The 17,436-nt window shown below is 40.2% G+C and overlaps 1 protein-coding gene across 1 annotated transcript in view; it reads right to left on the bottom strand.

Moving 5' to 3' along the window:
* Window positions 1-1,057: 1,057 nt before the first annotated feature.
* LOC144636016 (symplekin-like) overlaps window positions 1,058-17,436 on the bottom strand; it is a 28,398-nt gene continuing 12,019 nt past the window's right edge. The window contains exons 15-38 of the mRNA XM_078495153.1: window positions 17,107-17,149; window positions 16,187-16,462; window positions 15,590-15,697; window positions 14,596-14,650; window positions 14,076-14,125; window positions 13,799-13,837; window positions 13,428-13,539; window positions 12,832-12,860; window positions 12,343-12,400; window positions 11,506-11,695; window positions 10,971-11,052; window positions 10,483-10,665; window positions 9,902-9,977; window positions 8,969-9,062; window positions 8,721-8,790; window positions 7,966-8,074; window positions 7,292-7,483; window positions 6,478-6,579; window positions 5,353-5,462; window positions 3,366-3,443; window positions 3,222-3,269; window positions 2,867-2,935; window positions 2,406-2,465; window positions 1,058-2,102 (exon numbers count right to left, since the gene is read on the bottom strand). Coding sequence (XP_078351279.1) covers window positions 1,812-2,102; window positions 2,406-2,465; window positions 2,867-2,935; window positions 3,222-3,269; window positions 3,366-3,443; window positions 5,353-5,462; window positions 6,478-6,579; window positions 7,292-7,483; window positions 7,966-8,074; window positions 8,721-8,790; window positions 8,969-9,062; window positions 9,902-9,977; window positions 10,483-10,665; window positions 10,971-11,052; window positions 11,506-11,695; window positions 12,343-12,400; window positions 12,832-12,860; window positions 13,428-13,539; window positions 13,799-13,837; window positions 14,076-14,125; window positions 14,596-14,650; window positions 15,590-15,697; window positions 16,187-16,462; window positions 17,107-17,149 — 2,524 coding nt within the window. The 3' untranslated portion in view covers window positions 1,058-1,811. The remainder of the gene's footprint in view (window positions 2,103-2,405; window positions 2,466-2,866; window positions 2,936-3,221; window positions 3,270-3,365; window positions 3,444-5,352; window positions 5,463-6,477; window positions 6,580-7,291; window positions 7,484-7,965; window positions 8,075-8,720; window positions 8,791-8,968; window positions 9,063-9,901; window positions 9,978-10,482; window positions 10,666-10,970; window positions 11,053-11,505; window positions 11,696-12,342; window positions 12,401-12,831; window positions 12,861-13,427; window positions 13,540-13,798; window positions 13,838-14,075; window positions 14,126-14,595; window positions 14,651-15,589; window positions 15,698-16,186; window positions 16,463-17,106; window positions 17,150-17,436) is intronic.

Raw genomic sequence — 17,436 nt, 5'->3', positions numbered from 1 at the left:
CGACACTCCTTACAGCCTACATCGCGTGGCTGTGGTTACGTTCTCGTCAAAACTGTGGCAAATGTTCAGATCTCGTCGGTATTATTTTGAAAATTTTCGAACTGAATAAACGTAACTTGTCCATGATTATTATGTAAGTTACAGCACAGGCTGACAATTCTCTGTGTTTGGGCCGCGTGACGAAAGTGTCACGATATGCGCTTTTGATCTCATACGTTCACTGTGTTTTCGATTGACCTCGGCTTGAGCAACTGATCGTGAGAAATGCTCCATAATACCGATTTTGCATCTTTCGATTGCAAACTTTGATCAACTGTAAGCCAGGTAAATGGTTCACTCACCTTTTATCGTTTGTGCTCTTTTGTGATTTTATGGGGTGTTGAGGCCGTTTTCCTTGCTAGTCGTCCCCCCCCCCCCAACAAAAATCACAAAAGATCACACAAACGATAAGGTGAGTGAACTTCTTTATCTGGCTTACAAAATTAGTATTTTATGGGCATTTCTCACGATCAGTTGGCTCAGCCGAGGTCAATCGTTACAATTACAGTGAACGTATGAGATTAAATAGCGCGTATCGTGACACTTCGTCACGCGGCCTCGAACACAGAGAATTGTCAGCCTGTGGTTACAGTAAGTTCAATACTATCATTTGAGGTGAGAGCGGTTTTTACTTGAGTGTCGAAAGTAATACGCGTTTGCTTTGGTTTTGCATTTTTACGTCTAGTGATTGGATTAAAACACTCGCGCCATTTTCTCAGCCAGTCAGATGTAAAACCAAAACCGCATGTTTTCCCGCGCTTCGTGCCGGGTGCCTGTATTTGCTTCGAGTTTTGATTGGTTCACTGGAATCGTTTGCGTCCTTTCCGATTGGCCAGGGTTTACACTACTTTGGTTTGGTTGTACGCCACTCAACTTAAAACTGCTCTAAGGTTTTAATCCAAATTTGAGTTGTTAATTAAAATTAACTTTGCATGGCAGAAGAATATTAAAAACTTTAAAAGATTTTAAAGAGAGATGTTTACTTTGTAACAAGTGGTTTCGGCAAGAGCACAACGCATTGAACACTTCTCACCAGGCCTTTATTTGCCTCAATATTTGAACATCCTACAACGAGGACAGTGTCCAATAATTTACAGTTACAAGCTAGAGAGCCTGTACAAGAAATGAAAATGTTTCGGCTGGAACTTACAAAAAACACATTACTTATATACAACGATAGCGAGCGATGCCCCATCAAGCCAGTTTAGCCTTTGCGTAAAATAAAAAAACGGAGGCACCCGCGCATATTTCCAGTATTTCTCTCCAGTTTCCAAGTTATGGCTTGGTCAGTTCGGTGCAGTCTGATGTTTTTTTTTGTTATCAATTGACAGAGCTTCTTTAAAAAAAATTAAGATTCTTTCGTTCTTGGCAGACCTCCCGGGGTAGAAAGGAATCGTCTCCCCTTTAGATTTAGTCCACGGAGAAAAGTCTCTGAGATCCTACTGATGACGAAGCTCCTTGTTTCCGATTGGTTGTCACCTGCGCGGGAAAATTCAAAGTCGGGCAACAACCAATCAGAGGACGCTACACGGATCTGCGTAGAGCTACGTCATCAGAATGGAATTTCTCTGATCGGTTCTCACACATCTCTTGAGGACCGTTTTAAGACTGCCTCGACTAAATCTCGGCTTGTTTTGAATTTGTTCTTGTCCTGTACGTGAAGTATCCACGCCAAGTTTCTTTTTGAATACTATACGCGGTGAAACTTTACCCTGGCTTTTGCAGTCGCCTGGTAGCTCAAGCGGAATACATCCAACTAGTGCCATGTTCACTTAGTTTATTTCTCCTTCACTCGCACTCTCCTCCCCAGCGCTTTTCTCGCGTTTCTTTCGCGGAGGTGACCTGGAGCGAGAGCGTGATCTGCGCGACTTTCGTTTGTCTTTCAGTGTTTCCCTCGTGTGTGATCGTGTCCGCTTCGGAGATTTGTCGTCCTTCGTCGAGTCGTCGTCTTCCTCTTCAGGGTCTATTTGTTCTTTGTCTGGTTTTTCCTGTTTAGGTTTTTTCTCGTCCTTTTTTCCATCCTTCTCTAAGATCTGAAGTAGTGATCTTGGTATATGGGCGCGCTGGAAAAAACAATAATAGATTATGCACAAAATGGTCTTAACAACAACATAGTCAAGAGAACTAACTATGACAACAACAGTCAACAACAACAACAACAACAACAACAACAACAAAAACTCCCAAAAATAGGTTGAAAAGATAGAAAAGTCATCAAGATTTTCACGTCAATGATATAAACAATTTTTTGGTACATCAGTAATTAGGAATAGTGCATTTTATAATCTAACCAGTTTTTGTAAACGTCGTACGCTTAGTCGAAAACAATCTCATCCGGGAACACAAGAAAAATAAAATGAGCTTACCTGGTGAGGAGTGAACGACTGGACATGCGCAACCAGGTTTTCCTTGAGTTCTGGACAAATCTGTGTAAACATAAATTATCATAATTATCATAATTGTACAAACGTCGAGCAAATCAAACAATGATTACTTTTTGAAAAAAACCGTTTGAAAAAGACCTACACCGTTGTCACAAATTTAATTCAACGCACAAGGGGTTTTAGTTATTGATCATTGATTTTTTTTCTCAATTCGTTTGAGCGCTTGGGTTTTAAGCTCTGACCGTAAGGAAACTAGAGGAGAGGACAAAAACATACGTTGGGGGGGGGGGGGGGTACGTGTGTGAGAATAAAAAAATAAACTGGAAACTATTGTCTTGATATACGACCAAATTCCCATAAATATTAGTAAAAGAATGTATCACCGCCAGTAAAGAGAATTTATATTCGAGCTTGTGCTAAAGCTGGTTCATTTATGTGGTTACCTCAAACACACTCTCCAACTGACGTGAAGGGAGCTGAAGGAGAACCGAGAAGGACTGGGGCTTGGTCATCTACAAAGGAGAGAAGGAATGGTAACCAACGTTAAATGTAAAGTGAAATATAGTAAAACTACAGCCTACATGCTTTAGAGTTTTCGGTTTCCTCAAACATACATTTGCCAAAAAAACAACAACAAAAAAAAACAACAACAACAATAAGAAAAAACAAAACAAACATGAATATACGCTAACTGGACCCTAGGTCTAACCGGGCCTTTATAAAGAGGACCCGTCTTTGTTTAATAGGGGTGACAGTTAAATAAGGGAAACGTTTACAATTCCGGTACTTCGAAATTACCTGACAACACTTGACAAATCCCTGCCAAACTTTTGGCTGTTTCCAGACCTGCACAACAAACAGAAAAGAAATTCAATCTAGGTCACCAATTTTTTACATCGTTTTTTATTACATTGCCACAATATTTGTGAAGAATTTCCTCACCTGTTTGGTGATCAATTTAGCGAGTATGTTCATGACAAAGCCAACCAGCCGGGGACATATGCTGAGAGATTGGATCACCTGCGAGTAAAATAAAAACATGTGTCAGTAAGGCAAGGTTTGTTGAGTTTATTTTCACTGCATGCAAGACAAATGCGATACATAATGGTCGGTGCGTTGCATTCTGTATCGAGAGGTCCGAATTCAACAAGAGGTTGACCAGCAGTCATTGTGTTGTGTCCTCACCTAATCTCGTACCCAGATGTCTACTTACCACGGTAGTACACATCTGGTCAAGTGCGTTCAGTTCGCTAATCTGATTAGTTGATGAACAGCTTCAGCATTTGCGCGCGGATGATGCAAACTTTGTTTCGCTCGCGCGCACCGTACGTTAGCTAGTAAGAAAATTGGATTTAAAGGCTTTTCTAAAAACGCGTTCGTGTTTTGAACGTTACTGATGCTAATTAGCTACAAATACAGATTGTAGTTCAAGCTTATTGAGTACAAAATGTTTTGAAATGACAATATTCGTGGGTAAAATGATGGGTGAAAAACTTTTCAAATATGACGCGTACACCTAGCCTGTACGCGTCAAACACAGCGCGCGCTTTTCCGCGCCATTGAAGACTGGGTTGAGTGTTTTAAATTAGCAGCAAAACGCGAGTGTCCGCTTTTTTTCTTCCCTAACTTTATCTTAAGATTGTGTTACTTGTCTCTCCTTGTATAGGAAAGAAGTTCATGAGCTATTTACAGCGGCCAGAGAGCTATTCATCGACTTAATTGCCGAGCATGCGTAGTCGCGTCGTGTGTCACATTTCTGACACATTTGACGCGAGCAAAATCCGACTTTACCAGGTGTTCTCTCCGAGGGTTGAGAAGATCTGGGTACGAGATTAGTCCTCACCCTCACAGTACCTTGTGTCCACCCACCACCCAGGGGTACAAATGAGAACAGGTATGATGCTGGAGAAACCTGACAAGCATGTATGGGAAAGGGAAAGGAAGGGTGGGGTGGGGAGGGGAGGGTAAGCAACTTGTAATGAATTAGCACCGGAAGCACAGGAAGTGTAACATTAGTTGCCCCGTGTCATAGAATAAGCGGGCTTATATCGGGCTTATTTGATGCAAAGGATGAGATTAGAACTTAAACGTTTTCAAAGGACTACAGAACATGGCAAGGCATTCCAAAAGGCCAAAAAACCAAAAACATCACGACCCTATCGTCCCGCTAGATAATTATTCAAAAATGCCATTACAAAGTTAGCCGTGATAGTCGAGATTTTTATCCACCTTTAGCAAATTGCTCACTTGACCACCTGTTTACTTTAAACACCAATATTACGTGCTGCCTGTACCACGTGTTTAGAACATTGATCACGCGATGTAGAGAAACGAAGCGCATCATTCATAATGTTGACGCAGCCGTGAGCCTGAAAATGAAAGTGTTCTACGCAGGTGTGAAGGCAACTACAGCAGTTGCAATGAAACGCCCAGACAAAACCGCGAGGATCTAACGAGATTAGAAGTCATGACTATTGGGATACCAGCGCAAACGCTCATTACAGCTCAGTGAGAGATTCTGAAAGCACGAAATGTACATGTGGTCAGGCGCTCGTTTCTTTATTGCGGTTTTCAGTGAAATGCGAACTCTGAAATTCAAAATCCAACTAACGATTGCGTTTTTCGCTGCCGTCAATCATAATTATGGCGACAGCTAGCGAACCATGAAAAACAGAAACAAACAAAATGGATCGAAATCTACCAATCACAATCGAGAGACGTGACCTTTTGACCCAGGTGAAGTGAACGTCTGTTTCCCGAGAGGTCCGCAAAGATGATTGACGGCAGCAAAAAGCGTAAACCGTTGGTTGAGGATTGAATTTCAGAGTTCGCATTTCACTGAAAAGCGCAATAAAGATAGTGATGAACTGCGGTGTATTAGATATGGATTTGAAGAAAAATACAATAACAATGGTTTGAATAACATTACCGTCCTCATGAACAAGGTGGGGAGAGGATTCATCTCCATCAACTGATGAAGAACTACTGCCAACACCTCCTGAGTGTAAATAGTCTTCTCTGCGAAACACAGACTGCTGGCTGAATGTGGGAAATAAGTAAAATAGGTAACCAATTAACACAACCTCTGCTTGACATAACTGTTGGTCTAGTTCTTTATCCACATCATGCCCTTATCGTTAATAAAGTCTGACCGATTCTAATGACCTACAAAAGTAACGAACTATAGAGTAGTTGAGTCCTAAGTTGCTTATTTATCATAACACTACAAATCATATTCAGGGATCTTTGAAGTTCCGAAAGTGAAGCACAGTATACACCTCTTATTATATAAACATCAGTGAAATACCAGGAAATCTTTCTCGCGAAAAAATCATATCTTCACACGTGAAAATAACATGTTATTTTCACATGTGAAGATATTGATTTCGAAACATTTTCTGACAAGTTTGCCCTGTTTCAATGCTGAATGAGCCAAAGTAAATCGATATTAAGTCGAAACATCTTCGGATCTTCCTCGGCAATCTTCGGCAATCTTCGGATATCTTCGGACATTTTCGGAATAGTTCGGAAAATGTTCGGAAACATTCGTACGACCTTCGGACAACATTTTGCCAATCTTCGGAAATCTTCGGAAAATGGTCGGCAATCTTCGGAAAATCGTCAAAACATCGTAATTAGTAGGTTTACATAATAAACAGAATATTACATGGTTGCTTGGAGATATGAAATTTATCTTCTCGTGTTCAAATCGATATCCCACTCGTTCGCTGCGCTCACTCGTGTGATAGCGATTTGAACACTTCGAAGATAAATTTCATATCTCCAAGCAACCATGTAATATCCTCTATTTATTTACCGTTTCCGGGGTCTGTACTTTTTTCTAAGGCAATTAGGCGACCAAGATCCGTATCTTGTAGTACGAACCGGGAAGTTACAAGATGCTTAATATTTTTATCGTTATGGAAAAAGAAAAACATTTTTCAAGTCAAGCGCGATGTACACTTGCCGTAGAATACGCCCCGCAAAATAGACCAATCACAGCACGCGTACTATCTGAGAGATACAATAAGTAGAGTTTCTGCATGCGGCTTACCTTTCATAACAGACTTCATGTCGCTCTTAGCCTCGATCTGATGAAGAGCGACCAGGAGTTCGGACGGACTGAGGGGACTTGTGGCGGATACTTTCGAGTCACCTGATAAAGAAAAAGAAACTAGACCTTAGAACCTCCCTGGGTACTAGGGTACTAGTGTGGTCATGCAAGTTTTCCGCACAGGAACGATTGCGTGACGAGACAAGAGAACGTCACGTCAGGCTGAGAGAACGGAAGTCTCACTGTTGACATAACCCCAAAGAACCCGAAGCAATTCCAGTTCTAATTGCTCAATCAAGATGTGGTACAGGTGAAGCCCTCTGAAAGCTGTCTACATGTACACTCTAAAAACCTCTCAAACAACAATTGAAAACCTTTTCCTTAAAAGGGGTTTGTCACGGATTTTAACAGATTTTTGAACAGCTAAAATATGTATTTGTGTACAAAACGGGCCATTTTATCAACAATTGTTAGATTAGAGGACTGAAACTGTTAGCAAGCCCCTTTAGCTGCAGATGGCTAAAATGGATTACAACTTGAAAAATAGAAGCTAAACTGTTGAAGTTGTTTCCGCGCGTCTTCAAAAACCGATACTTACAGCCGTGGTTTGACTTCTCTTTGCAAATTAAGGTTATATCTTCATTTAGATGTTTAAAGACAAGGTTGTTAATGGGTTAAGTTGACTACCACTAGTTTCAGAATAATTTAGGCCAAAAATCCGCGAAATCCCATCCCCGTGACGTAGCTCAGGTAACTCCGGTAAACCCAATCGACCGATTCCTATGAATGAACGAATAAAAAGCGACACACTTACTATGGAAGCATCCCAGTAGCCTATTAAACACTTCCTTGACCACACTGGGTGACTGTTTGATCAGTTTAGGCAGCACAGCAATGATCTCCTGTTTCTTTAGACCAGTGAGTACAGGAATCAAGAACCGTACATCTGAAACGCGCTTGTGATACAGCTCCTTAACTCGCTTGACCAGCTCAGCTGTGGGTACCGCTAGAAAAAAAAGAGAGAAGAATCTGAATAAACACTCGTTTCTCTTGGCGAGCTTACTTTCACCCCCAGCGCGCACGAGTTTCAAGAAATCGCTTTGTACCATCAAATTACTGCTCGAGGGCATATTGTTGCGGATACATTGTTGCTGATCGTGTTTGTCTGATGGGCAAACGAGCTGGACACAAAACAAATGTTTCGTGTCCATGCCGCGCAAACGAGGAAACATTTGCTGCGGACACAAAATGTTTCTCGGATGCAAATTTTGTGTCCGAGACAAATGTTGCGCGTGCGAGCAAACGGGGAAACATTTGTGTCCGCAAGAATGTGTCCTTGTTCGACAACACCTTAACGTTTTTTTTTTCACTTCACATGCATTCCATTTTATCCTGTACTGAGAGAATATTTACATTTGAATATTATGTTCTCCCTACAAGACCCTACAACTGTTAGAAATCGGAATCGAAAACCCACTACATCATTACCTTTGTCAGTGATAATGTTAAGAATCCTAGCTATAAGCGTTTCAGCGCCTGTTGGACAGTTCTCTACTAACTGTAAGAGCTCAGGAGATGCCATACCGATTGCACGAACCTGCGGAAAATGGTACGAGGTAAGGACAAAGCAAAATTATAGGTCCGCAAAGCATGTGAATGGTAAAAAAGGAGAAGAGTAGGTACCGTATTTATTCGATTAAGCGCCCTGGGCGCTTATTAAATTTTTGGACCTTGAGGGTGGGCACTTATTCGAGGCAGGGCGCTTATTAAATTCTCACAATTTTTAGCAAGTCGTACGTTTATTTTTGCAAGAAAATGTATAATAACTAAACGTGAAGATGTTCGAAAGCTGAATTTTAAATGTTCATTGAAAGTTTCAGTAAAAAAACTAAAAAAAACTCGGTCTTCGGATAGTCTCTTAGTTGTACTTAGTCAATTTTAATTTCAACTTCAACAATAAACAACCTCATTATAGGGGGGGGGGGGCTTATTTGAGGCTGGGCGCTAATTAACTTTTCCTACCTTCAGGGTGGGCGCTTATTCGAGGTTGGGCGCTTAATTGAATAAATACGGTACTACCGGTCTCAAGATCTAGAGAAGAGTTTCTCGTTAATCAAAGTAACGGCTCTCCAGGAAGCTAAGGAGTTATTTTCCAGTCTTTCTTGTAATTTTCCCTACTTTGAGTAACACCCGCCGTAAACAGTGAACGATGTTGTCTGGTTTTTAAAAATGACAATACTTACGGGATGTTCAAGGTGTCTAAGAATGATTCTTTTTATGATCTGCGAGGAAGCTGTGTACACTTTAGCCAATCTGGAGAGAACAAAAGTAGAGAGGAAGGTTCAAGAACAGCACTCTGACTTTCACAGTTTGCATGTTTTTCCATCCTGCTTTATCTACATTACACAATATTTGCCTGAAGCCGACACATACGGTTTACCTAATTTTACTTTAGACACAATACAGTATTGATATTGTGAGGCTAACTTACTCGTGAAACAGCTTGTGGTTTTGAGGAAGCAGTGCAAGATATAAATAGAGACAAAGCTTAATTGTATCGTCCGTCCACTCGCCAGGAGCAACCTCTGCAAACGAAAAAGAAAACAACAAAACATAAGAATGCAGTAAACGTTCGAGTCCTGTCAATAAGGGATTAACAGACGTAAAAGATGTTTCCATTAACATAAATGAACGCAAGTTTAAGTCCGCGTTCGAACCTAGGCCAATCGGGCCGGAGCTTCTTCTGGTTTCGTAGCATGAAGCGACTAGGAGTATTTCTACGCCCCCTTGTATGGGGGTGGAGAGAGGTACTGTGAGAGTTAAGTGTCTTGCTCAAGTACACGACGCAATGACCCTGACCACGGCTCGAACCAGAAGAGTTCGATCAAGAGTCCGGTGCATTAACTATAAGCCACCGCGCCTCTACAAAAAGTTGCTATTTTACTATGAGCCGATCGGGTGTGAAAAAGTCCTGACGTGATCGCGCTGGAACACCACCAGCCAGCGCAACTCGCCGAAAACGCTTTAAAACGACCTGAGACGCAGGCAGACAACAAAGAACACAACATGGAAACAAGGTAAGTCGATTTTATTCGTAAAATATTTAATTTTATACCTTTTGAATCAAAATCGCTAAGTTCCTATACAAACCCTTATAAATCGCATCTTTGTAACACAACACCGCTCAAAGCCAAGAGTCACGTTCGCTTACACTTTATAAATAATTAATTCACGCAGTGAACTTGGGCCGCCTGTGGCAAAACAACACCCCCACAATCCCTTCCTTCTCCGCCGCACCACAACCCCTCCCCCCCCCCCCCAACCCCCAAGAAAGATAACCGTGAACGCCCAAAACAATTGTGTTTTATTCAAATGCAGCTGGATAAAAAGGAAGCATCTTATGTGTGAATATTTGGAGTTGTACCTGTATCAGGGTCCAGTCCTTCTGGGGCAGGCGGGTGGTCTGCTAACAACTGTTGTAAAGAACTCAACGCGTATTTCTGAAATTCAGAACCAAACAAAGAAAAATTAATGACAAAAAAGTCTGATTTCCACGATAATCTGCAATTTCCCAAAATGGAAAGCGACACAAACATTGCTTAAATACCGTATTTTCTCAATTAAACACCCCCGGTGTTTATTTCAAATTTGGCCTGGTGGTCCCAGCGTTTATTTGACGCCTGCAGTTTATTCGAGCCCAGAGTTTATTAAACAGGGGTTTCATACATTATTTTTGACAGTCTTACATATTTCCATTAAAACTGCAGCTTTTTAGCCCTCAAAAAAAAATAAAATTCTTGAGTGAGTTATTTACAACTCTTCCTCGGAAAACCGGCGTTTATTTGATGAAATATAGCATCTCAAATCTGGAGAGCGGAAGATACTTATGAAATAACACGATAATGCATCGTAAGTTTTTTTTGTGTCTTTGTGTTGCAAAAAAATAACAATAATAATAATAATAAAATGAAATAACACGAGTCTTGCACCGTAGAGATGTTTTACCTCAATAGATTCCGCTAATTCAGGCCGCGTGTGAAGTTTCTTAGCCGAGTGTATGGCCTGTACTCGAACCTGTTCCTTCTCGTTTGTGGTTAGCTCTAGCAGAGTCTGTAGCAACTGTTGCTGGGCCGCAGGTCGTTTTAAGGTTAGTTCTCTCAGCGTGGAAAATCCAACTTGAAGGCGCTCCTGCAAAGAATCAGCAGAAAACGCGTAATTCAACTTTAAATACAGAAACTACATTATAGTTTGTAAATCACAAAAACATGATTGTATAAAACAGCTTCAATCATTTGTCGAACGTCGGAAAATGTTAAGGACGTTTTTAGGCCTAAATCATAAAAAATAAAAATATTCATTCTTGGTTAAGACTCAGCTCAAAAAATCTACTAATGAGTGTAAATGTGTAACCAAAACAAGCGTTTTGCTTTTTTCTTACTGGCAAACTCCATAGTACAGAAAAAAATTCTCTCCTAACTCCTCACACAACTCACCAAGTCTTCACAGTACATCCGCACGGCCATAACTGAACCGTCTGTTAGTGACGGGATGTCCAGCAGAATGCGAGTAAATAATCTGATAGAGATAAACATCAACAACATGGGTTACTTTAATCCCGGAATAGGGGAATCCTTGTTTACAACAATTGCCTCATTAGCATAAGCGTTTCAGTTTTTGATCCGTCATCGAGCTACAAAAATATCAATTCTGAATATTAAAAGCTAGAGCTATTCCGAGCTATGGTTACAGTCACAGACATCTTTAAAGTCACCTTGTACAGCATAATAAACTGTACATACGAAAGTACTGCTCAATTGCTTTCATCTGAATGGTCACACACTAGGGTTTCGTTCAGGGACTTATAAGTTAGAACCACCGTGTACAGCATAATAAACAGAACCACATCAATGTACTGCTCAATGGCTTTCATTTGAATGATCACACGCTAGGGTTTTATACACAGACTGCTCAAAAGCTAGTTGACCTAGGGTTTTACTGGGAGTAAAAGCATCAAAACAAGACACTAACTTGTCCTTGGCATCCAGCTTGGAGTACAATCCGTCCATAAGATTCAGTAGACATTCACTGTAAGACTGCCGTAACTCGTGCTCGTCTCCAGGCATTCCACTGCCTTCTGCTGCTGCATATTCCTGGTACAGCCATGACATTAACAGTTCATAACGGGGTCTGATATCTTCCAGAATGAACTCTTGAAGTACTACAGAGGCATGCAACATGGAATACGTTAACAGGTAAAATGGTAGACCAGTTTTCAATTGAGTGTCGTAGAACCAAAACCAAAGTAATCACTCTGGTCAATCACAAAGGACACAGACAATTCAGTGATCCAATCAAAACTGGAAGCAAATACATGCAGCCGGCACGAAGCGCGGGAAAACGTGCGCGAGCGAGTCGCGATTGGTTTTGGCTTTACTTCTAATTGGTTGATAAAGTGGCGCGAGTTTAAGCCAATCACTAAGCGTATTAATGCAAAACCAAAGCAAACGAGAATTACTTTCGACACTCAAGTGAAAACCGCTCTAAGCGGGGAAAACAAATAGAAAACGGCCTCAAGGCTTTCCCTAATAATAACGAATGGAAAGACGCGATTTCTTTGAAAAAATAAAAGTTTTACAAAGAAAGCAGGGATGTCACAGTGGTGAGAGCGCTCACCTCGCAGCCATACGTGGGTCGAGTTTGTTGTTGGTTCTCGCTTTGCTCCGAGGGTTTTTCTCAGGGTTCTCCACAGAAACCAACATTTCCAAATTCCAATTAACCCTGGATAGAGGACCCACAAGAAAACCAGCTAGAGCTGATGTGGCTTCCTCTCTGAATATAGTAACTTTTAACAAGGAGATGACCTACCCAATCTTAAATCACCGCCCAGTTGTGTGATAAGTCCAACAATGAGGTTGATATGTTCCTGGGAAAAACAAATATCATTTAAATAACAAATTATACAGTAAGCTAATAGGAGCAAAAGGTACCACATTAACTTAATTTTACAAAGAATACTTAAGGGTGGAATGCCATTTTACACCCCTATTTTAAATTCCAAATGATATGTAATTAAAAAAGTGAATTCAACGATTTATCTTCTTATGGAATACTTTATGAAAAAGGAAAAGAGCCAATGAGAGCACGAGGGAAATACACGTGATCGGCGCCAAGTGCGGGAAAACACGTGCGACGAAGACGTGATTGGTTCTGGTATTGCATCTGATTGGGTGAAAAGGTGGCGCGAGATTTTTAAACCAATCACAGAGAGTCTTAAAGTAAAACCAAAGCAATGACGGATTACTTTCGGCGCTAACATTAAAAACGCTCTAAAAACATTGTAAATGCCATCCCTACCTGGCTTACTCCACTCCTAGCTGCACTATCTGCACAGAAATGAGCAAAAGTAGTGTTAAACAAATAGCTTCAGTTCCTTACTCGGCTATGTCACGCAATTTTAGGCAATTTCGGCACTGACCAACTGTTCATAGAATTAACTGAAATATCACAATAACGGCTTAAAACTGTAGAAGAACTCAAAAGAAACACAGAAAGGCCAAAAAGGGGCATGGATGGGCAAAATTCGCGAAGATTAAAACGGATTGCGTTCGGGTAAACTTGAAAAACGTCGGCCCGACTTTTTTCAAGTTTATCTCAATTTGTATGAAAGTGTCATTTACAATGCTCGAAAATCATCCTTGTTTGTTATGTGGCCGTGATTTTGCCAATAAAAGACTTTTGCTCTGCCAATTTGAGTTTAGAGCTCTTAAATAACGAAAATAAATAAAATTACCTAAAATACCATGACATAGCCCCTTTTAACAAATCGACCACATTTTTTCATGGCCTTCATAATCCGCCTTAATCTTCTGTCTAAAAATCAGGAAAAAACCCTCTGGTACCAGGGCACTGCAAGTCTTGACTTATCTATGTTTCACGGCTTGTTTACTCACTTTCAGCTGCAAGTATTCTGTTCACTGCCCCTGTCATCATTCTTAGTCTCTCCTCTGGATTCAGAATCCTAGTCACGTCAGCTAACTTGAACGGTTTGATTTTCCTCATGCGCTGCAAATGCAAGAGGGTAAGCTTTAACGTTCGTTCGTTATTTCCTTTGTTCGTTCGTTCGTTCGCTCGTTATTTCGTTCGTTCGTTCGCTTATTCGTGCGTGCGTGCGTTCGTTCGTTATTTCCTTCGTTCGTTCGTTCGTTCGTTCGTTCGTTCGTTCGTTCATTCGTTCGTTATTTCGTCCGTCCGTCCGTCCGTCCGTCCGTTGTAAACAACGAATCACGTCCTAAAGTTAATAACGGCAAAATAAAATACCCACCAGCTGAGGAACAGTAGGTTCTTTGGGAACAAATGGTGTCTGTAAGACAGAGAAAAAAAAAGCAGTTTTACAAAGATTTAGCACACTTGTATTTAACTGTTTCTGAACAATGTTTGAAAGAGCTGACCAATCATGTTGGTGATATAGATAGATAGTTACAATAAACTTGTAACGGGAAACTTCTTTCATTTTGTTATCTGTCTGCTTGACTTCGAAAATGAAGGATCAAGGAATAATTTTATTTCATGAAAAAGCAAGCTAAAACACTCCACAATACCTTCTTTATATCCAAAGGTCTCTTCTCTTTATTTACATCAAAATGTCCACCTGTGACGAAAAAAAATATATAAGAAGATTTAGTTCCAAAACAAAATAAAGAAATCATATTTTGAAGCTTATAGAAATTGTAAAAAATTTTGGTTTGTATCTGATCTAAAAAATGTTGGTAAAAACGTATAAAACTGAATTTTCGGTAACTCTCTGCTACCTTCATCAGAGTTAGTTTTTGCATAATCAGTTTTTTTTTCTATTGCTTTTCATTCTGGCCTTCCGTCCTACTTAGGCTACTTTTACACATGTACTTTAGGGCGAGGTTATTCTTAACTAAACCGGATCAAGCTAATCTTGGATTCAGTTTTATAGGTTATCAATGTTCATTCATCTGATTTTTTGGCAACTTTTTAAACTTTGAATTATAATTAGCACCAAGACACTTTGAAACGAGAGAGAGAGAGCAATAACTTTTAAAACAGAATTGATGCTAATGATCTTTCAAACAACAGAACCCAATAGTTTACCCAACATTCTTTTCAGTGCGGAATCCTCCTCAGGTTTAGGTGCACCAAACATAAACTGAAAAAAAAAAACGAAAGCACTTCATGTATGAGTGTATTAAAATAAGAAATGGAACAACGTTTTTCAGTACCAAACTTGTAGCGACCACAGAATTCTACTGTTGTTATAAAGCACTCTAGTCTTACAAAGCGTGAACTGTAGGGTTAAATAATTGCACTAACTAATATTAGGGAATCCCTGCCGTAGGTTTTTTCTGTCGTTAGTGGTTACTAAAAAGCCCTGTGGGGAGTTGGCTATTAAAGTTCTTATGTTCTTTTCATGTTCTCAGTAAAGAGCACTTACATCCAGGATTAAACGCAGGTGAGAAATTTAAACATTTTACGATTTACAGCTAACTGCAAAACTGCAAAATTTACAAAAGTAACAAAACTAAAAGAGCATTAACGAAAACTGCGAAGTTTATTCAAGGTCCAGTGAAGGCTTTGACGAAATCGACGAAAATGACGAAAACAACGAAAGGTAGCACGTTTGTAAGCCTTCATAAGCCGTGACCAGTTAGACCAACCAACCACGACGTACGTCATGGCGTTTTCGCAGATTTTTGGTTTAAACTCTTCTTCTGAAATTAGTGGTAGTTAACTAACTGCCCATGAAAAAGAACATCTAGAGGGAGATATAACCTTAAATTGCAGATTGCAATCAAGCTACAGCTATAAATATCGATTTTTTTTAAGACGCGCAGAAACAACTTGAAAAGTCAAGCCTTAATTTTTCAAGTTGCAATCCATTTCCATCCGAGCCATCCGCAGCCAAAGACGCCCGTTAACAGTTTCAGTGCTCTAATATAGCAATTTGTAATAAAAAAAGACTATTATTTTTAGGTTTCCTGCGACATAAATATAAATTTTGGCTGTTCGAAAATCTGGTAAAATCAGCCGTGACAAAGCCCCTGCCTCTAAAGTGTAAAATTATACGACAGGTTACAACATGACTCACTGTGGGATCCTCTTCAATACCAGGTATATTGTTTCCCCAAGACCCGGCCCCGCCAATGACAGGAATTGACATGCTCTCTGCTTCTTTCATTCTTGGGTCGTTCTGAGCCTGTTAGGATAGAGAAAAATTACCAACTGAGAACACCTTACCCATTTACATGTACTGTAACAATGGAATTGGACCCCGGGGGACTCCCATGTGCAAGGGGCAGGGATGCTCGTGGGAATTCTTTTTTTTAAAAAAAAACGTACAAGAGACCAATCTGGGCCTGGCTAAAAGAACTGGTTTAACAAACGGGAATAGCGAAATGCGTGAGGTCTAAAAATAGAATGCAAAAGAATATAACCCCCACGAGCCTCAGAAAACATCAGCGTGTTCTGAGAGAAATAGAAGAAATGTAGGCGAAGTTTTCGTTTTATGAAAGTGTTTTAAGAACAACGTGTTTTGGTAACATCGTTCACCATTTCGAGTTGGTTGTCTGAGTCTTGTCTGAGTCGTGACGTGCTTTTTCCTTCACTTGCCAGCACAACCAAACAAGAAAGTGCCACCGACTTCATCCAGCAACAGACACATAATATACACACAAAACAAATTTACCTTTCTCAAGGCTTCCATTCGCTCATATCCTTTTCCAATCCTAGCAGCATTCATCTGGGTTGCCAACAGCCTGGCAAGATGGACGACTTGAGCCTGTCCTCCTGCCGCAGCAATGGGGGTGTATGTGTCGTGAAAGTGAGATGGCAGGCTGTCGGGAAGAGCTAACATGCTGACCAGCACAAGGTCTGTCACGGTGTCTTTGTTTAGCCTCGGAATGATATCCTGCGCTGTCATGTCAACAGCATCTGAGGTGGACATGGTCTCCAACTCTTCAGTCTGAAAAAGAGAATAAGTTCCAGTCAAAAAAAAGTATCCTGTTTGAAAATGAGAATACAGTTGAATCCGGATAACTTGAAACCCCCGCTATCTTGAACTATTTTTCGATTCCCCTTCAGGTCATTTCTTACTAATTTTACCCTCACTCACTCGAACCCCCAATAATTCAAACCACTTTCGATTTCCCTTGAAGGTTCAAGGTATCAGCATTCAACTGTAACTTTCATACATCCATAGAGCTTTTGGTTCTTTGTCACAAGTTTCAAAAAATTACAGCAAAAGACCCAATCAATCAAGCTTCCATTTCAGATGATATCAATATTTTAATAGGTAAACCCAGTTGAAAAGATTTTAAACACAGTCCCAATCAACAATTTGTCCATTGTTCACTTTCAGCAGCCACGTAAATGTTACATTGAGTATACAGAGGGGGATAAGGTAAACCCCTAAACACTTTTTCAGCCCTTTTTCTAAATAGAGGTTAGTTTTGTAACTTAGATAATTATTTTCTAAGAAAGTGAACAAATAACTATTATTAATTAATTTACTCAATAACTTACCTAGTAAGTTAACGCAGTTGATAAATATAAATATGTAAACGTTGGTGATAACAGCACACTGTTAGTAAAATACTATGTACTTACATCAAGTTTTTGCTTTTTCGTAGTTACAGCTTCTGGTTCAGGCCTTCAACATAAAATGTATGCAGAAATAAACACGATTAAATATGTGCATGATCAGTTTACTGTAGCAGTACACTGTTTCCATAGCTCAGCTGACTAAACAGACAGCCATTTTGCATGCTCAGTTCTTTCCAGTCTAAAAAGAAGTAAGCGGTTATATCCAAAATTCCCATGCTTAAAGTGTAGCTCTACAGAGGTTTGAAAAGTGTCGCAGATTGGTTGTACATGATGTAGGTACATGTAACTTGTGCACAAAAATTCAAAATGAAGTAGAAACCAAATCAAGACACT

The sequence above is a fragment of the Oculina patagonica genome, chromosome 13, assembly GCF_052425735.1.
Source record: "Oculina patagonica isolate OP01 chromosome 13, crgOcupat, whole genome shotgun sequence".
NCBI classification, from domain to species: domain Eukaryota; kingdom Metazoa; phylum Cnidaria; class Anthozoa; order Scleractinia; family Oculinidae; genus Oculina; species Oculina patagonica.
The sequence above is the reverse complement of the archived record's forward strand: the minus strand, read 5'-3'. Positions and strand labels throughout refer to the sequence as shown.